This window comes from Equus przewalskii, chromosome 6, assembly GCF_037783145.1.
Source record: "Equus przewalskii isolate Varuska chromosome 6, EquPr2, whole genome shotgun sequence".
Lineage (NCBI taxonomy): Eukaryota > Metazoa > Chordata > Mammalia > Perissodactyla > Equidae > Equus > Equus przewalskii.
Window position 1 is genome coordinate 97574642 of NC_091836.1, and position 23487 is coordinate 97598128.

At 37.9% G+C, this 23487-nt stretch overlaps 1 protein-coding gene across 9 annotated transcripts in view; it reads left to right on the forward strand.

Moving 5' to 3' along the window:
• The window catches only part of ELP4 (elongator acetyltransferase complex subunit 4), a 235009-nt gene that overhangs the window by 61841 nt on the left and 149681 nt on the right, over positions 1-23487 (forward strand). For 7 of the 9 annotated variants that reach the window (XM_070626558.1, XM_070626560.1, XM_070626556.1 and 4 more), the window contains exons 4-5: positions 1068-1199; positions 9091-9230. In XM_070626558.1, coding sequence (XP_070482659.1) covers positions 1068-1199; positions 9091-9230 — 272 coding nt within the window. The remainder of the gene's footprint in view (positions 1-1067; positions 1200-9090; positions 9231-23487) is intronic. The other 2 variants (XM_070626559.1, XM_070626565.1) reach the window with 1 other exon arrangement.

The window sequence follows — 23487 nt, forward strand, 5'->3', positions numbered from 1 at the left end:
CAAGTATTTATTTCCACTGAAAAGGAAGTTACTTTATTTCTGTAAGAGACTAATGCTTTGCTAGGAATGATGGATTCAAAGCTTAAGTGATATAGTCTCTAATGCTGGCTTAAGTTAAAGTGGGAATCTATTTGAAGGTCTTTTAGAAGGTGACTAAAATATATGATGGTTAATGTGTTTTCCTGCTGATTAGTTGACATGAGTCTAAGCACAAATAAATTTGATCTTGAAAAGTAAAAATTGCAGTTTAGACTAATTTAGGACGTGGCGCAGGATCACGTCTGCTAATCCCTGCTCCACGTTATCTTTGTGCTTCTGGCTGATACAAGACGCAGTTACTGCCTGTGCTCTCCTTCTCCAGGAAACTTAGGTGCTTGTTTCTTTGCGTTGTTTCTGTAGTACCTGTTCACACAAAAAAATGTTTCCTATACATTTTTGGTAGCTACTCAGTAGGTGAGCCTTCAAAGGAGAAAAGGTGAAAAATTAGAATTCAGTGTCTGTTCATTTAGTCAGAGATTTTAAATTGTATTTTTGTTGTTAAAAGAAGAGACACAGGCTTGCCAGGTGCAGGCAGATGTGTGGTGCAGGCAGATCCGCGTCCTTGTGCTCGGTTGTCACTCCAGCCATTATTTCAGTGAAGGAGGTTTTTGAATTCTAGAATTGCAGACTACTAAACAGATAACACACATGTTTATTTCTACCTTGTGGCAAAGATAACGATAATTACATGTAATATGTAACTGTTAATTCTAGACTTTGCTTTAAGTATATAAATTTTAGAAAATGAACGTAGCCTCTTGTTGCAATAGCATTTGATTTTTGTTAGTATGAAAATTTGAATATTTAGATTCTAGTTCATTGCTAAACTTCACATTTAATATTGTATATACCCTTTTTCTCAGTTTTAGAAATATCTATACTGTCATGACTTTATGCTTGAATCAATTTTAAGGCATCAAGTTTTAATATGTTGGAAAGTTCTAGTATTGCTAATGTTGTGCTTTAAGAAAATTGTCACTTTTTTTTTTACCACAGATGCTAAATAATGTGTCATTTTGTTTTCTTAGGAACTTCCTGCACCATTACTTAATGATAATTGTAAAAAAGAAGTTGATGAAGACGTATGTAGTCATAAAACACCAGAATCTAACATTAAGATGAAAATAGCTTGGCGTTACCAGTTATTACCCAAGATGGAGGCAAGTCAACTTTCAAACTATTTCTAAAATTTGAAAATGTATTTGTTTCGTTTTATAAAATCTCTTGTATGATTCTTTAAATGCAATACAATGTATATTTATTTAAATAACTAGATATTTCTTTTGTAGAGTATTTTATCAAGATGATATTTCTTGAAAATAAAATTATGGCAAATTATTTTTTTACCAAAATAGATTATTTTATTTCTTTCATAATCTTTATATAGAATCTTATATTCTTGTGTTGCAAGCCAGAGTAAGAACTAATTAAACCATTCCTATGGGCCAACCCCGTGGCCTCATGGTTAAGTTCAGTGTGCTCTGCTTTAGCAGCCCCGGTTCAGTTTCCAGACGTGGACCTGCACCACTCAGATGTTAGCTCAGGGCGAATCTTCCTCAGGAAAATAAAAAGAAAATTCTATGACTACATGTAAATGTTCAAGGAGAATGTTGGTTCTCTGAAACTACTATTTTTATTTCTATACATTTCAGCCATTACACTTTCAAACTCAGCTATTTGGTAACCTCACCTATCCAGGATAGCCTAGTAACAGATGTCAGTGAGTCTCCCCACTGAAGCTCATGAACTCTGCTCCTAGTGAAGGCTCTGTTCTTTTATTAGCTCCCTCATTTGATTGTTTGCTTCATTTGTTTTTCAGAGAAGTTTAATATCTACCAGACATTATCATACTGGTAAAAAAAAGAGAGGGAAATTCTGTCTGAGTAAGACATGATTCCCATAGTCCACCCTTCTCTGATCTTCCCCAGGGACGTCCATGTTACGTTTCCTGAGGACAGAGGTGTGTTCACAGTACTTCTCAGCTGCACACGTGGATTCGATTTCCTGTTTCCCCTGCCCCCCACCAATGCCAGCCGACTGTTAATCAGAGTGCCCCCCTGCCAGGCTTAGGCACAGCCGTAGAATTCTCTGCAGTGTTCTGGGTGGGCACTGCCAGTCAATGAGAGTCAGGATGTGAAGCTTGCAGTTTGCGATAGAAACTTCTCACAATTGTATGCAAGACCTGTACAGCCTAAGCCCAGCCTCCTCTCCCAGTGTCCTCCCAGAGTTCTGTGTGTACGTATAAAAGGCCACATGCCCTCCTGCCATGAGAACTGCTCCTTTCGAGTGGCTTATGCTTCTGCTGGTAACGCTTTCCACTTCCTTATTCACCAGCTCATCCTTCTCCAAGTGCGAATGTTCCTACCTCTGACAGCTTTCCATACTTAATTATCCGGTCCTTAATTATCATTTCCATAGCACTTCATGTATTTTAAAGTTCTTCTATACATTGTATTATAGTTGTTAGTCTAACTCTCTCCTCCAGCAGACAGAATTCTCTATGAGGGCAGAACGTTTGTCTCACTTTCTCTTGTATCTCCAGCACCTATGTTAATGCCCAGATAGTAAATCTTTAGTGAATGATAAATGTATTTATTCATTGTCACATATATTGATTTAAGCGTCAGCTGTGTACCAAGTTTAAAATATGTTGTAATATGTGTGTATTAAGCAATGGTAAATTATTCTAATTTAGATGGGAAAGCTATTTGAATAGTATGATTTTTTCTTCTTCTTTCTTTTCTTTGATGAGGAAGATTAGCCCTGAGCTGACTGCTGCCAATCCTCCTCTTTTTGCTGAGAAAGACTGGCCCTGAGCTAACATGCATGTCTATCTTCCTCTACTTTATATGAGGGATGCCTACCACAGCATGTCCTGATAAGCAGGGCATAGGTCCACACCTGGGATCCGAACCTGTGAACCCCAGACCACTGAAGTGGAACGCACGAGCTTAACCACTATGCCACTGGGCTGGCCCCAATTTTTAAGCTGTGATTTAAATAACTGTGAGCAAACTATAAACTGCGGAGAGGATATTTAAACTCAAAGAGTAAAATAAGGAATAAATTTTCCCTGTATATAAAGGACTTCTAAAATGAATAAGGAATAGTCTACCAACTCAATTTTTAAAAACAGGCAAAACATGAAAAGGAAATTTAGGTGGCCCTTAAACATATAAAAGCAGATGCCCAATTTCAGTTACAGTAAGAGAAGTACAAATTAAAACTACGCTGACTTTCCCTTTTTCTCTTATCAGATTGTTGATAGTCTAAAATGTTGGTAAGATGCTAAATCAGCAAAGATGAGGGAAATTAGTAGTCTCAGACTTTGCTAGTGGGAAACTTCTGTGGAGGGTAATTTAGTAGTATCCTGCCAAGTTACAAAAACATATACCCTTTGATCATTTTGGAAATTTACATGACAAGTGTATTTTCTCAGGTGTAAAATGAAATATATATGAGCTATTTATGCGCCATATTTTTTAATAACAAAAGATTGGGCATAACCTAAATGTCCATCAGTAAGCAACTAATTAAAGAAATTATGGTGTCTGTGTATGGTAGAATACCATAAATCTGTATTAAAAACTAAAAGGAAGCTCTGTGTCATCAGAAGTCATTGCAGGCATAGCCTAGCTTTTGGATGTGATTGAGAACTGGATACCAGGAGCCAGAATAAATGTAGTTGTTCTGCTCAGGAAAGTGTGAGATGAGTGACACAGATTAAAACAGACAAGGAATGTAGGACTAGCACTTGAGAACTCTAATAGCAGAGAACTTCATGTCTTTGATCTGGCAGATTCATTTAAGTAAGTGGGCTTAGTGGTGACTCTTTTGTAGAGGGTGACCGTATTTTAACTTTTCTACTGGTATGTTCAGAGTCAATAATGAACATAAGCTCTAAGTTACATTTAACTTTTTTTTTTTTTTTTAAGATTTTATTTTTTTCCTTTCCAAAGCCCCCTGGTACATAGTTGTATATTCTTCGTTGTGGGTCCTTCTAGTTGTGGCATGTGGGACGCTGCCTCAGCGTGGTCTGATGAGCAGTGCCGTGTCCACGCCCAGGATTCGAACCAACGAAACACTGGGCCGCCTGCAGCGGAGTGCGCGAACTTAACCACTCGGCCACGGGGCCAGCCCCTACATTTAGCTTTTTTGTGAAGACAATATGCCAATTCAGTTTTAGACTATGTACGTCACTTGTGTCTTCATTTCCTTTATTTTCACTCCTATCTCAACTAGATTTTGGTCTTTTCATTGGTCACTAACATTCTTCAAGTGAAATTGTCAATGAAAATGCAAGTAGCTGAAATTTAAGCCGTTTTTCTTACTGCTTGTTATGAAATCAGTTTAAAGTTGGGGAGAAAGTTCTTTGTTTTTTTATAATTCATTGTTTCTTTATGTATTGTAATTGTAGGTGGTCTGCCTGCCCCTTCTAGGTAGAAGTGCACAGCTTATTCTGTTCTTCCTTATAGAGTGTGGGGTGTCTCCTTTGATTATCTTTTGGAGCCAACCTCTCAGAGGTTCCATATTAATGCACAAACCCAGTGCTTAGTGCTCTAGGTTTGCAAAGTTGTGATTCTTAGAATGGTCTTTCCTAGGTGACTTACTGTCCCGTTTCTTCAGGTCTTTGCTAAAATATCACTTCATCAGGAATGTCTTCCTTGGTCGCTCTGTGTAAAATAAAGCTGCTCTCTGTATCGTCTCCTTTCACCGTCTTCTCTTCCTTCAGGGCACTTATTATCTCCAGGCAGACAGTACAGCATCTGCCTTGTCCTACCCGAATGTGAGCTTAGTGAGAAGAGGGACTTTGACTTCTGTTTTGCTGGCATATCATGGCTGCTCAATAGTGATTTGTTGAATACATAGTGAATGAATTCTATAGTATGTGAATAAATGTGAAACTGACTTAAGTTACATTAATATAAATAAAATAATAGTTTATTTTGAATTAACACCCAGTGGTCAAAGTTAAGTTAACTGGTATTTACAAGTGAGTTCTGTCAAGTTTAGAAAATAGAACCTTCATTCTGGCCTCTTTGCATTTCTCTGAAATGTCAGCAGCATGTATATTCACCTGTCACAGAGATCTTGCATATGGTGATTTGCCAAGACTGGTAGACTTTGGTGGGCTCTCATCATCCTCTGCTTTGTAAGTTCAGACTCTACTTTGCTATTACCACTTTAAAAACAACAAAACGCTGGCTTTTCTTTATTTTACTTGGGACAAAACATAGTTAACACCATTATGAATAAAGATTAAACACATAGTCGAAGACTAGCCGTGTCGATTATCAGAAATGCCTTTTAATATAAGTTGTCACCAGGTCCTAAGCATGTAGTCATATTCCCACTTAGGAAATGCAGAAAAGGACAAGAATGTGCACACATAAGTCAGTAACAACAGCTCAGCAGAGCATAAAGCAAGCGCTTCTTCCACTTGGAGGGAGGGTCTAGTTTTAAAAAGTCCCCATCCCTCATCCTGTGATTTGGTTCTCTCTCCCAGGTGGACATGCCCTCTTCTTCCCAATCTGGTCATCAAACCCTGTTCCCTCTTCACCCCAAGAATTGCTAGCCTACAGCGCATTCTGAGACTTCATTTCTTCAGTACTGTAGAGCTCCAGCACCAAGGCCCACAATGGCTCCAGCGATTCATGACCGTGTGTTAGATCTTGATTACATTAAATCCTCATTACATACTGTGGCTTTCTGTCTCAGTGCTTCAGCCACAACAGTCCTCTGATGGATGTGTGCATGTTGTAGGTGACGACAATAAGGCAATAGAATTACAAAGGATAGAGATGGGCCTTCTGATTCTCTAGTGAATCATGACACAGGAATAATAATAACATTTCTGTAGTGCTTTACAATTTACAAAATATTCATCACCACTGTTGCGTTAGATTCTCACAGTGGCCTAGTGAAATTGCTGTTATTTTAGCTCCAATTTCTGGTGGTTGAACTGAGCTCAAAGTGGTTTAGTAACCATGTGGATTCTTGCTTTGTTACACCACCCTGAGAAACAAGAAATGATAACAGTAAAAGAAAATGTCTTATTTAGACTGTTTATTTGTGGTGCAGCTTTTGTCTCAAAGTTTGGTTCTTTCTGACACACTGAAGGAGAGGGTGGTATTGTTTTGTTGCTCTGTGCTCCTCCTGGCCTGGCATCAGAGTTCATTTTCCATTAGCATGGTAAATTTTTACTGTGCCATTCTCTATTACTCTTCCATGTTGACAGTGTTAAAGGTACTTTACGAATGTGAAGTAGAAGTTTGCATAATGGAAAACTAAAGCAACATGTTCTTATCAAACTGAGTAAATGGCTAGTTATTGATGGTAGTTTTATTTTTTTTAATAGTTCTGTTTTTTTGTGGAGTTGACAGTTTTTCATGGAGTAATAGTATTATTAGATTTAAAGCATTTAGTTATTTTTTTAGAGGAAATACTGTAAGTCCTTGTTTTATAATTCTAGGCTGCAAAAGATTTCACAGCGCTTCAAAAATCTGATTATATGTTAATGCTATGTCTAGAGTAGAAAACTTACAAAATTGTTTTTTCCTGTAAAAGTATATTTATTTTTCATTTTCATTTTTTATTGAAGGATTAAAGTTTTTCATCATTAATAAAATTCTTACTGTCTACCTTGTGAATATTTTAGTTGCCATAGCTAATCTTAATTTCTAAAAAAATTAGTAACTTAATTATAATAAGAAAAGCTTCCAAATTTATTTTTAGGTTTTAACGAATTATTTGTGTTCTATATGTTAAGTGTCCCAGCATGAAATCAATTTTCGGTCTTGATTCATCCCAGATCTGAGATTTCTATCGCATTAATATTATAATTAGAAACAGTAATAGAGATGGCAACTTAGAAAGCATGCTTTGCTTCTTGGCGATTTAGCGTATTTCTCTGCGTGCATAAGACTTCAAGGACCTTCAGTCCACTAATAAATTTATTAAGTCAAACTTAAAAGAAGTGAAAGTCTCTCTTTCTTCCTCTCTCCCCATGGCCAGTCTGCTAAAATAGATTATTCATGCTTGTTTGATTCAGGTAGGCCTTTGCAAGCTTCCCTACTAGGCCTGGGAATGTGGTACATTGATGCCTTTTCAGAGGCTCTGACATAGACCAAGCTTTTATTGCATGGTGTTTTATTATTACCAAATCCTGGTCTCCACCCAGTTTGTAGGCACTCTGCTTATTCTTTTGAACCAGGAAAGGTTATCACCTACCTTAATCCATGCAGCAGCGTGGATTAAGGACACCAGTGTGCCCCAGGATTCTCAAAGAGGATCCTGGAAACTTCTTGTTTCTTCTTTTTTGCTGTCTTTACTAAATTCTATTGGGCCTTAGGAGGATTTGCATCTGAAATGGGCAACCTGGTGTTTTTCTCAATGAAGACATCAGATCAAAGTTCAGTTAGTCAAGGCCTTTCTAAAACATTAAGGGGGCTTGGACTTACACAGTAAAAAGATGAGCTCTAGCAGAGATTGCAGTAGAAACATTCTGAACTATAATCCGGATAAAGAATAGATTATAGGCCAAAGAACAGACCTTAGTTAAATTGCTTTAGACTAATAACTTTATGTTTAAAAACTTTACACCCTACTCTTAAGAAACATATTTTAATGTCACATAATTTATTTTTCAGTACTTTCATGGTCAGTAGATAAATGGTGTTTTGGGAAGCATACTTCTGGATATGTTGTATTGAAAAGATTAGATTGAGCAAATTGATAGGTCTCTTCATTGCGGAAAATAAACAGTGCCTTATGGAGGGATGAACAGTCATTTTATTTAGAAAATAAATGTCGAACCCACAGACTATGAATCTGAGAATAATATTTCTATTAGACATCACATTTTTTTATTCTGTGTAACTGTGTAATTTCATGTTTGTAGGCATTAAATTTAAGAACATGAGTCCTTGAAGTCTTCAGATGCAAATATGTAGTGTCAAGCAAATGCCTCTTATCTAAACTACAGAGTTGTCAGTTACCTAGTAAACTCCGTTAGGAACCTGCTGTGGATAGTTTTTTAATTTCTGCAGATCATCTAATTTTGTTGAATGTTCTGAAATTTGTCTGTCTTGTAGTATTCAGGACAGTGGAAACTATGTAAATTTAGATCAGAGATTTCATTAGAGTTATTGCCAAGTGGAATCTGTTAGTAGTTCAGCTTGAGTTAGAGGTGTCTGTATATTTCTGATGTGCTGAATGAAAGAAATCAGCCCAAGTCCATTCAAAGCAATGTAATTATAGTAAGAATGTTACAGTCCTGGGCTTTTACTATCCTATGTAAATAAATTCAGCTTCAGTAGTTATTAGTTTCTTATGAGAAAAATAATTTGTTGGAGAAATTGTTAGTAGAGAGCACAAAAGAGAAACTATCAATGAACTGATAATGACTGTGCCAGATTTCTGGTTTATCTAATGTAGCTTATGTATATTCTCCTGCTTTACCATATGCCTTGTTCCCATCTGGAGTACCTAGTACATTTTATACTATAAGCCTAATTTTAAGTTTGTAAGAAAATTTGAATATATATACACACTGTCTTGTGAGAATCTAGTTTTAAAATGATGCTCTGTTTAATATATTTAAAATAGCTAGTTTCTTTTGGGCCCCTCACCAATGACTTAATTTGGCTTAAGTTTTCATTAGTTCTTAGCAACTGCATATTTAATTTGTCATTAAAACCTGAAATCCTTACATTAAGACTTATGTATATTAAATTTTTGAACTTAGGAAGGTATACAGTATAGTAAAAAAGCAAAGAAGTGTCTAAATTCCTATCAAACTTAGGGAACCACCAGGTTCTTCCCCAGGAGTGAAGAAACATAGAAGATGAAAGGGTTGCTTTCTAACCACTGAGAATTTAAAATAACAACACTTGTGTGCTTCTTTGAAATTTAATAAGTCTGTGTATATCAGCTCTTCCTTATTAGCATTAAAATGTATAAATATATCAGTGTTTTGCTGAATGTAGGAAGAATAAATTGTAGTTTTAAAAAAACTAATTTTTTAGCAACGAATACGGGTTTTCTTAACAGGTTGGACCAATATCATCTTCAATATTCGGTCACTATTATGATGCATCAAAAAGGATACCGCAGGAACTAATTGAGGCTTCAAAGTGGCATGGATTTTTTCTTCCAGAAAAAATATCTTCAACTCTTAGTGTAGAATCCTGGTAAGTTAATGGCTCAATTGTGGTTTCAAAGATTAATGGATGCATTTTTACCACGTCTTTTGGAAGAAGGCATACTAAAGGTACATATCCTAATAATCAGTGTTAGTTTTCCACATAATCTATAACCTTAATTGTGTGTGTTTTATATTATTTCATTACATGTGGTTTTTTTTCCTGGTCCTGTAACTGTTGGACTTGCCATTACTGTTAATTTGTGACTTGAAAAGTCTGGATACCAACTTTACAATACCTGCTGTTTTTATTTTCAAGAAAATGTGGAATGATTCTAAATCAGGATCTTTCAGCCCTAAATGCAAGTGGATACCCAAGTATTACTTATTGATAAGAAGAGCAGTGAAAATGGCGTAAAGTAGTGCTGTTGCCCCATGTTTTTCCATAAGTGCTCTTTCAGAAAGTAAACAAGTGTATGTTTTCCAATATTTTATTTATTAAGGCTTTCTATTTCTAGTTGTGCTGTAAATAAAACAATCTGTAGTTTTTCAGGTGACTAAAGGGAATTTAGGGTTTGAGTTTTACAATGAAGAGTTTTAAGTATTAAACCAACACAACATGTCTATAGTGCTACTGACTTTATCATGGCAAAACTCTGAAAATTACAGTATTTGACATTGAATAATTTATAAAGTGTTAAGAATATTTCATTTCAATTTTTATTGCAGTGGGATCAAAGGAAGGAAATCCATGGAAAAGGCTGTTGGCTCTGCTTTCTTTCATACTGTAAAACCATTAGTTTAAAAGTAAGATGAGTTATTAAATAGTGATTTAATAGACAGGAAGTTGTGAACTGAAATGACTTAAAAATCTAGAGTCTCTTTTCCAGAAATATTACCTGAGAATTTAGTGAAGACTATCCTATTTATTTTTATTAAAACTGTTTAAAGAAAACAAACATTCTTCACTTTGCTGTGATGTTCCCCAGTCTTTGGCTGGAGACTTACCAAAAGTGGTCCTTGCATGCTGCCTTAGCACCAACAGTTGCCACTGATGCACGACTGCCAAGTGTGGGTCCCGCTGCTGTGCACTCTACATTTGTTATCTAGTATAATCCTTCTCCCAACTCTGTGAAAGCCTGAATTCCAGGGCCAGCCAAGTGGTGTAGTGGTTAAGTTTACGCACTCCGCTTCAGCAGCCCAGGGTTCGTGGGTTCAGATCCTGGGCACAAGCCTGCACACTGCTCATCAAGCCATGCTGTCGTGGCGTCCCACATAGAAAGTAAAGGAAGATAGGTACAGATGTTAGCTCAGGGCCAGTCTGCCAGGAAAAAAAAAGTATATATTCTGTTTTCCAGAAGAAGAAACTGCTTCACAGAAGCAGGTTATCTGAGGCTCAACTATTAAGTGGTAGAGCCAGGATTAACGTAAGTCAGATCCCTCTCTATTTCATTTTGCTTTACTGCTTCAGAAGATTTTGGTGTCTTTCGCCTTTACCTTCCTGTGTTATGGAGGAAAGAGCACTGATAAAGAAATTTAAAAATCTGAGTTCTGATACTGAGTCCATCCTACTGTAAAACTTGGGCGAGTCCCTTAAATTCAGTGAAAATAAATATCCTCCTGTGAAAAATGGGGAAGGGGGGCAGAATACCACCTGTCGTACCTACATCACTAATTTGTTGTTAAGTTTGAATGATTGTATTGATTATACTGTACTAGTTCCTGATTTTGCCATTCACTAAACCAGACATCCATATACATACACGTCTGGGAAATAGGTCAAAATAAATTTTCCATGATTTCCCAGGCAGTGAATGGTGGAACCCAGAATCAAAGTCCTTTCTTTCTGACTTAGAAACCTGGATTAGCAATAATGCTGTGCTGCCTCCATTCATGGAGTGCTTAGGCAAATGAAAAATGTAAAATGTACATTAAGTATGATGTAAGTAAATGAGAATAATATGATCTTACTTTTGTAATTAAAAATATATTTTAAGGATAAAACTTTTTTAATCCAGAAAGTACAAGGTTTTTTTCATTCATTCAGCAACTAAAGGGAGGAAGGAATGAACGTTTGTTGAATACCTGTTCCCTGTCGGGCACTGTTCCAGGTATTCGACCATGGGATATCTCATTTAATCCTCCAGACAACCCTCCGAGAGATGTAATACTGTCCCCATTTTGTAGGAAACTTGAGGTAGCTTTCCTGCTGTCGTAGGCTGTACGTGACTAAGCTAACACCCAAACCCATGTCTGCAAAACCTCTGCTCTCCTCTGCCCCAGGCTGCCTCCACTGACTGTGCGGCACACGGACAGCCCACGAGGCTGGGTGCCGGGAGAATTACACGTTGATCGGCTGTGAGGGTCTAGTCCTTTGGCTTTAAAATATATTTTTTCAGAATATTTTTTGAAAACTAGCAGTTTTGCACAGAATAGGAAAATTTATAGATTTTAATTATCAAGGCAGTATTTCATTTCGTAGTTGTTAACTGATAATGCATTTATTTCATATTAAACTTAAATGCTTAATTAAATGTAATTAAACTTTAAACATGTAATTAAATTAATTTTGAAAATGGCTACTTTGCCATGTGAGATTTATTTTAATTTATGAAAAGCGTGTGCTCATTTCACTGAAATGAGCTTTATTGGTTCATTTATAAAACAGTAAAGCTAAGCCTTACAGTTGTCTATACTTTTCCTGTAATTAAGACTAGATGATATCACTGTGTCCTACTATCGTATGTGAGGATACTATATATAATTTCATAATTTGTAAAGGCACTATTGAAACCTGTAAAGATTTTTTTACAGTAAGAAGAACTGAAGGTCATTTAAAATTTGCATTAACCAATTTAAAATTATTGGTGGGTTTGACTCTGGAAAATATTCATACATACAGTTTAAACTTTCAAAATAAAGCTTGGGTATAAAAACCTGAGATATATCACAATAATATTATTCAGATGATTTTATTTTGATATTTTACTGCCATAAATCTGATAATCTGAGTCACAAAACAATGATAGGAAAACTGATTTTGAGAATACTTCTGTAGTCTAAGTTTTCAAAATTTGATGTTTTTTTAAATTAAACTTTGCTAACAAGTTTGCCCAAGTACCGTTCTGTTTCCTCACTAGAAAGATGTTGCCATTTTTCAGGGAATGGATGGTGTCTCAACTTTCTTATTTATTAACAAATCTACTAACATACTGCTTAACCTACTGTTACAGACTGAAGGTTTGTATGCCCCCAAATTCATATGTTTAAGCCCTAATCCTCAGTGTGATGGTATCTGGAGATTGGGTTTTGGCAGGTAATTAGGGTTAGATGAGGTTATGAGGTTGGTCCTTGTCTGATAGGATTGGTGTCCTTAAAAAGAGGGAGAGACACCGAATTCCCCTCTCCATGGGCACACACCCAGGAGAGGCCACGTGAGCACGCAGCAGGAAGGTGGGTGTCTGCAGCCTAGGGGAGAGCTCTCACCAGACACCAGCCATGCTGGCACCTTGGTCTTGGACTTCTGTTCTCCAGAACTGAAACCAAATAAATTCCTGTTGCTTAAGCCACCCAGACTATGGTAGTTTGTTATGGGAGCCCAAGCCAACTAATATAGCCACTATATTGTAAGATGTTACTTTTTTAATTATAGATACGTCAGGTCTTGAATACTGAGTTCAAATACAGTTGGTAATAAATAGAATGAACTTGTTTTGATGTGTTTCTTTGAAATTCAGGATTTTGTTTTTACATACGTGTCCTAACAATAGCTAGTAGATTCTTATATTAGCTAAAAGTTTTGTACTAAGTTGAATCAACTGAATTCTGAAAGAACCAGTTATCTTTCTGGGAAAATTTGTAGAGGAAAATCAATGGAAAGAGGAGAGGAATAATACTTAAGGTTTTAGAAGTCATCCCATTTTCCTTCTCCTGCCACGTCTCTGTGCCAGCCTCAGCGGAAGCTCTGTGTAAGCCTTCTGTGATATTTCCCTAGACAGCCGTAGGTATGCCCCATCCATCTGCTTACTTCTATTCCTACTTCTGTCAGGGCGCTTGTCGCATTACTCTGTGATGGTTCATCTTGCTGCATTCTGTCTTCCCTCTCAGGCACTGGACATCCTTGAGAAAAAAAGGCGTGCTTTCATCTCTCCATCCCCTGAATCTTGGGCGTAGGTGTTGACTTGATCATTGGTGAATTAGTGGACTGAAGCACAAAGTATAGTGATAACTGGTAGCCTTGTTCTCAACACAAAGAATTAGTGGGATGAAACCAGACTGAAACATAGCCATGTGAGAGTATATTTTATTTCAAAAAAACAGATCTCTTAGACTGAGAAGCAGAGAACCAGAGTGTATTCAGAAGTTGCACTTGGAAAATTCACTCATGAGAAACGAATTTTCCAGGTAAGACTGAAAGTTGAGAACGGAAATCACCAGGTTCTGGAAGTGCTCTGTAAACTGCTGCAGGATACAGTGAGTGAGGTATTTCTGCAAGTCTCAGACCGCGGAAAGGCGAGATGTAAGTGTGAGGAGGGGTTTTGCTGTATACTTACCTGCTGGTGATGTAATCAAAGTGAAAAGATAATGTCTGAAGATGCAGAGTGAGGACTATTATCCTGAGCCTCACTTTGACCGATAGAGGAAATTACCTGCTTCCCTGTTGGCCTCTTGCTGCTCTCTGTCCTTCACAGGCCTTTGGGCACGCAGGGTCTAGTTGATCCTCTCACTCCCCAGGTCGTGTGTGGCCTGCTATCTTCATTACTGCACATGGGGTTTTAAAACAATTATTTCCCACCTCACTCCGCACCCCTCATTCTAGTTGTCTTCACCATAGGCATACTGTCTCTTGTTTGTGGATACCCTTCCAGATTTCTGTTTTTCCTTCAATAAGGTGACTCCTTTGAGCCTTGACTCCTCCCTCCTTCTCACTCCCTTTGTCCAGTCCATCAGCAAATCCTGTCAGCTGTATCTTCAGTATGTCCAGATCCTGATATCTTCTTGCAACCTTCACCTCTTCCATGCCAATCTAAGTCACCCACATTTCTTACCAAAACTCTTGGAACAGCCTCCTAATTCGTCTTGTTCCTTGCCTCTTGGTGGCTCCTATTTTTCTTCAAAACAGCCTAGTGAACCTTTTCACAAAGTACTATCCAATAGAACTTTCTGCAGTGATGGAAATTTTCTGGATCTGTGCTGTCTGCTATAGCAGCCTCTAGCCATGTGCAGCTAATGAGTACTTGAAATGTGGCACTGAAATTTTTGACTTTTTATTTTAATTAATTTAAATGTAAGTAGCTCTATGTGACTAGTGGTTATCTTATTAGATAGTACAGTTTACAGCATAAGTCAGCTCTTACCACTACTCTGGCTCAAACCCTCCAATGATCTCTGATCTCAGGATAATAAAACCACATCCTAATAAAGGCCCTGTAAGGCCTTGAGAACCTAGTTGGCCCTACTTCATCTGATTGCTAGCTACCTCTCTGATCTCTTTGGGCTTATTAGGGTTGGGGAAAGAAAGGATAAAGGGAATATCAAGAATGCTGTCCAGTTTTCAGACATTAGAACTAGGCTGGCGCCATTTACTGATGTAAGTAAACGTAAACATATATCCAACAGTATTTGTTGAACACCTTCTCTGATGTGAACGCTCTGTAAACGAGCACCTTTGATGAGCCCAGCACTATGCTAAACCCTAGGTTTATTTTAGTAAACAAAGCAGCCCTTGTCCCTGCCCATATGTAGGCAACAGTCTAGGGAGAAAGCATACAAAACTGTTTTGAAAACAAAGCAAACAATCTATAATTATGGACGGTGATAAATAACATAAAGAAAAAAAGGACATTTTGCATAATTGTGGAGTGGGGGGAAGATATACTTTGAGTTGTGTTCAGGTAAGGCCTCTCTGAAGAGGAAACATTTAAGCCAAGGCCCCGGGAATAAAGGCAGTCACAGAAGGGGCCAAGATGTCTTCCTGACAGAGGGAGCATCAGGGCTGAGAAAGGGAAGAACCAGTAGGTTCAAGCAGCTAAAAGGCAGGAACAGAGTGAGTGATGGAAAGAGCCACATGGAAGGTGGGTTCAGAGAGCTCATTGGGGATCCTGGCACTCTTCTAGGAAAGCTGTTCCTGAGGGTAGAGAAAACAATAGCTGGAAGAGGTTGAGAGAAATATTTTTTTGTTCGTTTCTGTTTTGTTCTGTCTAAATGTGAATGGGAAAAATTCAATAGAGAGGGAATGGATGAAGATATAGAAGAGGAAGAAGCAGCTTCCAGCTGCTTGCCACTGGGCCTGTTACTAAACCACTTGGGGAAATTCCTTAACCCTCACTCTCTCTGTTACCCATCCATAAAACAGGCCTAAAAGTCATACCCTCTGAATGCTGCTTGATACATGGCAAGTTCTAAATAAATGTTAGGGAGTCGTGGTGTGTGTTCTGGAAAAGGCAGCAGGTGCCTCAAAGCAGCTATGGAAGTATTGGCCTTTTAGACGTAATAACATTTCCTCCACTGGAGGGAAAGGAAGGGGTAAAGAGTAGTGTCAATGCAAATAGATTGGTGCTTCTGGAGGCAAGGTGTTGAGTTCTGTCAAAGCTATGGACTCGTGACTTCTCTTTACTCCAAGAATGATAGGTGTGGTCATCCACTGAGGGACAGTTAGTTACCTCTTTGGAGTTTGGGTTAAATGGGCAAGATCTCAGATAGTTGTTTCATAGACTGGAAGAACACACCAACTAGAGAAGAATCGGATATGTATGGGGCACCAGTCTGTCAGGTTGTGTGACTGTTGCATCTATGCTAAGATTCCTAGGTGCACGCAGGGTGATGTTTCATCAGGTGGAGTCAGCAGACAGACAAAGCACAAAGGAGTTTAAGGTATTAAAATAATGAACAAAGTGATGGACTGCAAATTCCAGGCAGGGAAAGCATGAATTGGAGACAACTTCCGTTGGCCTACAAGGAGAAGGAGAGGGGCTCGGGGACCGGCAGTGGACTCGCCAACTTGGCAGCGCGGCTGAGTGAACAGAGCAAGTTTCTGAGATAGGAAGTGTTGGTGGAAGAGAAGATGTTTGAATTCAGACTGTAAACCAGGGACAGAGTCTTCAATGCAGAGAGGGAAAAGTCCATGAGCTTGATAAAGACAGCTACTTAAAAGGGAAATTCTTAGGGTTGGCTAGATTAAAAAAAAAAGCACGAGTTTTTCATTTGTTTTGTTTTTACCAGAAAGCAGAGGAGTGGTTTGGAAGTGACATTGGAGAACAAAAGCAGATACCAACCAAATCTCCCAAATACTGAAGAAGAGAGTCAAGTGGCAGCTTTGTTTAGCTGGGCCTGAGTGCCCACCGCCTTCCAGGGGAAATGCAGTCATCCTGGGGCAGTGGTGGCCACTGTGGCTTTTGTGAAGGGCTGAGGCTGCTGGTGGCTGCGAAGACTGCGGGGAGAGTCTGTGCAGGGGCGGCCCTGCAGCAGCTGTTGCTGCAGAAGAGACTGGGGTGATTTCTGGGGTGAGCATCCAAGATAGAGTGGAGTGGAGAAGCAGACTGTAGTAATAGAATATGCAGTATGGCCCTTCTTATGTAAAATTCTACATAGCTTATTCCAAATTCTTTTCTAACACTAACTTAGGAGATGTTAAAGTTTCAAAAACTTAGTGATATTTGGTCAAATAAACCCATGAAAGACTGAAGCTAAATCCCCTCAGAGGCTGCATGAGTGTTTGAAAGGCTGTGAGAGAAATGCCAAAATTAAACAGATATATGCATAGTTAAAGTAACCCTGCTTATATTTGTTTATTGGTAATATACTCTTCAGAATGAGCAATGGTTTTATCAGCAACTTCTTAACGTCTCTTAATAGTTTTTCTCAGTAAGAACAAGAAGTGCTGGTACAGAGAGAGGCCTAAAATCTGTTCACCAAACTGTTAACAATGTTCTCCTCTCGGTGGTGGATTTTGGGTGTTTTCTTTTATTCTTTGTAGGTTTTATTTATTTGAATTTTTATGATAAACAAGCATCATTATTGTTCTAGGGAGGTATTTCAAATTAGCGGGGAAAACCTAATCATTTGGGAATAATATAGTGAAATCCTTACCTAATATCTCACCTCAAACTATATTTCCAAAGAGCTAAAGATTTAAATGTAATAAATTAAATTACAAAAGTAATACAAGAAAATAAAAGGGAATGTCCTAAACTCTTGGAGTGGGAAATAGCAATCAGTTTATTTAATACTCATGTCTAAATACCATTCTTCATTGGAAGGAACAAGGACACTGGAGAAAGAAAAAGATACACCTTTAACATCTTTTTATGTTTAGAAGTGCTTAAAGAATGATGAGGGTGTGTCAAAAGGATACAGAACCCAGCTCCATGAAGCTCCCAATGGCCAAATCGGAGATAATTTGAACATCAAAATAATGATAGTAATGGATTATAGCCCATTTTATGAAATAGGAAGTCATGAGTACATACTGATATAAATAAATTGAAAGTTACCGAGGAACAAGATATTTACCTAACCTCACATTACCTCCCCACAAAATATTTATTGACTACGAAAGGGTAAAGAATAATTTTACAGTAAAGAAGCCTGGCAGACATCACTTTAATCAAGTTAATGTCATCAGTAACAGGGCTAGTCCAAATTGTATTCTACCTGATAATATGCAGTGACAAGAACTCAGCAACACTTCTGTGATATTCCTACCCAAAGTACATAATTTAAAACTGATCATGAAGAAACATCAGACAAACCCAAATTGGGAACATTCTACCAAATATCTGGCTTGTACTCCTCAAAAGCGTCAAGACCGTGAAAGTTAAGGAAAGCCTAAGGCACTTCCAGATTGAAGGAGACTAAAGAGATATGACAACTGAAGGCAACATGTGGTTCTGAACTGAGTTGCTTTGCTATGAAGGATGATATTGGGACAACTGGAAAAGCTTGAATGGGATCTGAGGACTAGATGGTAGTGTCAATGTCCTAATTAGATCAATATCCTACGTCGGATGGTTGTGTTATATAGGGGAACGTCTTTGTTTGTAGGAATCACACCCTAGATTAAGAAGTGATGGATCATCATGTCAACAACTTATTCTCAAGGGGAACAGGAAAAAAAGTTTTTTGTTCTGTATTTGCAACTCTTCTATATTTGAGTTTGTTTCAAATTCTTAGAAAATACAAGCACACATGTATGCATATGTGTGTGTGTATATATGTCTTTAGTAAATTAAGACCATTTTTTAGTTGAGTACCATAGTACAAAACGGGCAAAAGATATCAGCAGGAGGTTCTCACGAGAAGATACAGAAAGGGCTCATAAGCCGCACTAATAACCAAAGAAGTGTAAACAAAAACCAAAGAGATACCATTTTTCAACTATCAGATATTTTAAACGATAATGCCCTGTGTTAGTGATGGTGTGGAGAAACACACCACTCGTGTTAATTGTAGCAGTGTACATTGTCAAAACAATTCTGGGGAAAGGTGTCAGAGTGTACGTTATCAGTTGCCATTTTACCATTTCCAGAAATTTATCATAAAAAAATAATGATACAAGTTAACAAACCTGTATTTACAAGAATGATTGTAACTATGTGTCATACTAAAAATCTGGAAGCAACCTAAGAATTGTCAGTATAGATTGGTTGAGTAAATTATGTTGCATCCAAATAATAGAATACCTTGCAAGCAAAGTGAGAAGATTTTTAAAAATTATGGAGTATAACATATATAATATAATAATAAATGATATATTTGTAGAAAGTGACCCATGAGGCTGTACATCAGCAGTCTAAGAGTCATTTTCTCTGGATGTTTGAATTATGGGTGATTTTCCTTCCTTTTTTTTTTTAGCCTTCTTGAGACAGCATGGTTAAGGTAGAGGCTCTTTGGTTAGACAATCTAGGTTTGAACTCTGGCTCCTCCACTTACTAGCTGTAGGACATTGTGCAAGTTACTTCACTTCTCTGGGTCCACATTTCTTAGGATGCAAAATTAGAGTAATAATACTAGAAACTACTTTATAGGATTATTAAATGAGATAATGAAGATTTAACACTTAGCACACAGTGGCTGGCATAGTAAGGGCTTAGTGAATTTTGGCCTCCATCCTTATTGTTATTTCTGCTTATATGTTTGAAATTCATCTAACAAACATATTTTTGTTACCAAGTAAATCAATAAAGTTATTTCCACCTTTGAGAAAAAATATATCTACTTGAGCAGATATTTTTTATCTGGACAATCAGCTCTCTCTTCCCGTTCTTTCCTTTGAGAAAAACATATTTGGAGATCAATTCCTCCCTAGATATCAGCCTGTGAATGAGCAGTGGCAGTATGTCTTGTGCCTCACACACTCCTTAGCTCCCTCCTGGAGGTGGATTGGAAGACTTGCTAACAGACTGCTGCTTGCTCCTCACTTGGCAGTTGTGGTGATACCATTGGACGAGCCCCATTTCTTCTTACCTCCTTAGGTGCATACTTTGTTCCATCTAGTTATCCTGCCTGACCTCCATTCATCCTGCACCTCGAGCATTACTATATTATACTGATCCCACGGGGACTGATAACAGCTAACAATGACTGAGCACTGATTTTCTGTCTGCTACTGTTATTACCATTTTACATTTATTTCATTTAATCCTTACAAAAGTCCTATGAAGTTTGTAGTATCCCCATTTTGAAAATGAAGAAGTAAGCACAACAAGTTTAATTAGTTTGTTTAAAGTCATACAGGGACTTAAAATCAGGGGAGCCCAAATAGCCAAAAAGTTGGAGGTCTCACACTTCCTGATTTCAAAACATATTAGAAAGCTACAGTAATCAAAACAGTGTGGTGTGGTCTTGGCATAACAACAGAGATGTAGACCAATGGAACAGGATAGAGGACTCAGAAAAAACCCTCGCACACATGGTCAAATGATCTTCAACAAGAGTGCCAAAGCCCCCCACTCAAGGAGAAAGGACAGTCTTCAGTAAATGGTATTGGGAAAACTGGACATCCACATGCAGGAGAATGAAGGTGGACCCTTGTCTTATACTATATCCAAAAATTAACTCAGAGTGGATTAAAGACATAAATGTAAAACCCAAAACTACAAAAATCCTAGAAGAAAACACAGGGGGAAAGCTTCATGACATTGGATTTGGCAGTAATTTCTTGGATATAACATCAAAAGCATAGGCAACAAAAGCAAAAATAGACAAAAAGTAGTGGGACTACCTCACTTAAAAACTTCTGTGCATCAAAGGACACAATCAACAGAGTGAAAAGGGAACCTAAGGAATGGGAGAGAGTATTTGCAGATCTTTTATCTGATAAGGAATTAATATCCAGAATGTATAAAGAACTACAATTCAACAACCAAAAACAACCTGATTAAAAACTGGGCAAAGGACGTGAATAGACATTTTTCCAAAGATGATATGCAAATGGCCAACATGCATATGAAAAGATACTCAACAACACTACCATTAGAGAAAATGCAAGTTGAAACCACAATGAGATATCACCTCACACCCATCAGGATGGCTATTATCAAAAGAACATAAGAAGAGTCAGCAAGGATGTGGAGAAATCGGGACACTTGTGCACTGTTGGGGACATTGTAAATGGGCAACTACTAGGAAAAACATTATGGCAGTTCCTCAGAAAATTAAAAATAGAACTACTATATGATCCAGCAATCCCACTTCTGGGTATGTATATAAAAGTATTGAAAGCAGGATCTCAAGAGATACTTGCATATCCATGTTCGTAGCAGCCTTATTCACAATAGCCAACAGGTGGGAGCAGCCCAAATCTCTATCAAAGAATGAATGGTTAAACAAAATGTGGCATATACATACAGTGAAATACTATTCAGCCTTAAAAAGGAATGAGATTCTGTCACGTGCTACAACATGGATAAACCTTGAGGATGTTATGCTGAGTTAAATAAGCCAGTCACAAAGAGACAAATACTGCATGATTTCACTCCAGTGAGGTGTCTTAAGTAGTCAAATTCATAGAAACAGAAAGTAGAATGGTGGTGATCAGGGGCTGGAGGGAGGGGAAAATGAGGAGTTATTTAGTGGGTATAGAGTTTCAGTTTTCTAAGATGGAAAAGTTCTAGACATCTGTTGCACAACAGTGTGAATATACTTACACTACTGAAAGATACACTTTATGTATTTTTTACCACAGTTAAAAAGGAAAAAGGGAGGTTGGCCCCGTGGCCAACTGGTTAAGTTCGCGCACACCACTTCTGTGGCCCATGGTTTCAGTGATTTGGATCCTGGGCACGCACCGAGCACCACTCATCAAGCCAAGCTGAGGCAGCATCCCACATAGCAGAACTCAAAGGACCTACAGCTAGAATATACAGCTGTGTACTGGGGGGCTTTGAGGAGAAGAAGAAGAGAAAAAAGAGGAAGATTGACAACAGATGTTAGCTCAGGGCCAGGGCCAATCTTTAAAAAAAAGAAAAGAAGAAAAAGGGAAAAAAATAGGTTGTATTACAAATTTACTTATATTCTATTTACAAAAGATAAATTCACAATATATATGGACAAGAAAATATTTAAAGTAAAATGACAAATGAAGATATACCAAGGAAAAAATAAACAGACAAAACAACAACACAATGAGAGACCATTTCACACTCTCTAAGATGGCTAGAGTCAAAAAGTTAGATAATAGCAAGTGTCGCCAAGGTTGTAGAGAAATCAGAGCACCCATATGCTACTCATACACTGTGAGAATGTAAAATGGTACAGTTGCTTTGGAAAACGGCCTGGCATTTCCTCCAAAAGTTAAACATAGAGTTACCATTTGATCCGGCAATTTCTCTCCCAGGTATATGGTCAAGAGAACTGAAAACATGTCCACACAAAAACTTGTACATAAATGTTCATAGAAGAATTATTCATAGAAGCCTAGAAGTGGAAACAACCCAAATATCCATCAGCTGATGAAATTGATAAACAAAATATGATACAGCGATATATGGTAGAATATTATTCATCAATAAAAGGAATGAAATATTGGTACATGCTATTACATGGATGAACCCTTAAAACATGCTAAGTGAGAGAAGCCAATCCCAAAAGACAACATATTATATGGTTCCATTTATATGAAATGTCCATAATAAGCAAATATATAGAGACAGAAAGAAAACTAGTGGTTCCTTAGGGCTGGGGAACATGGGAGGGTTGGAAGGGTATACTAATGGGTACAAGATTCCTTTTTAAAGGGATGAAAATATTCTAAAATTGATTCTGGTAATAGTTACATAATTCTGTAAATACCCAGAAGCCATTGAATTGCGCACTCTTAATGGATGAATTGTATGGTATCTGAATTAATATCTCAATAAAGTTATCAAAAAAAATTAAAGGATCCATTGATTTTAGCCAGTGAAAGTACTGGTGACCATGATAGTGACCGTTTTAATGGACTGATGGTGGTGAAATCCTAGTAGGATTTAAGGGAAAAGGTAAGGAGAGAAATCGGGGACACCAAAGATGAAAAAATTAAAGGAGTTTTGGTGCAGAGAAAGAGAATAAAATAGAGTAGAAGCTGGCAGAGGAAATGGGGCAGGAGGTGTTTTTACTTTTTTAAAAGGGAGAGAAAGCAGTATGTTTATAGGCTATAGAAAGCATTGAGTGAAAAAGGAAAGCAAATGATGCCAGATTGAGAGGGGAGGGTTATGAGAGTGACTTCCTACAGGATGCCATCTGTGCACAAGTGGAGGTCCTGGCTCAGTGCAGGTGTGTGGATACTTCACCTGTGGTAAAGTGGGAGGAGAGAGTATTTAGATATAATGGTGGGTGTCTCTTCTGGTTGCTTCTGTTTTCTCAGTGAGAGGTCATAAGCTGAGAATGAAGATGGGGGAAGAGATATTGGTGGTTTGTTCAAAAAGGAGAAAGTATGAGAAAGTCGTCTAGGAGAGTGAGAATGTGTACAGTGGGATTGCCAGGGAGTCTTAAGGGCCTGTTGAAGTTTGTGGTCATGAATTTACAGGGAGACCAGTCCACTTGGATGGGGCATTCCCCACCGTTTTTAGCTGCACTGAGACAGATGTGGAGTGGGCAGAGAGTTGGATTTAACCAGAATGGTAGTTTTGCTGAGCAAGTGAGACAAAGCATGAGAAGGGCAAGGAAGTGAAGGTAAGGATTGACCGTGGATCAAGATGGTTAGTTAGTTGAAAAACTATATCAAGGGGAGTGAAGAGGAGGTAGACAATGGGATGGAGGTCTCAGTGGAGTCAAATGAGTGCACAGAGGCTCCAGGTGGGAAGATAGAAAATGTGGTGGTGAGGAGG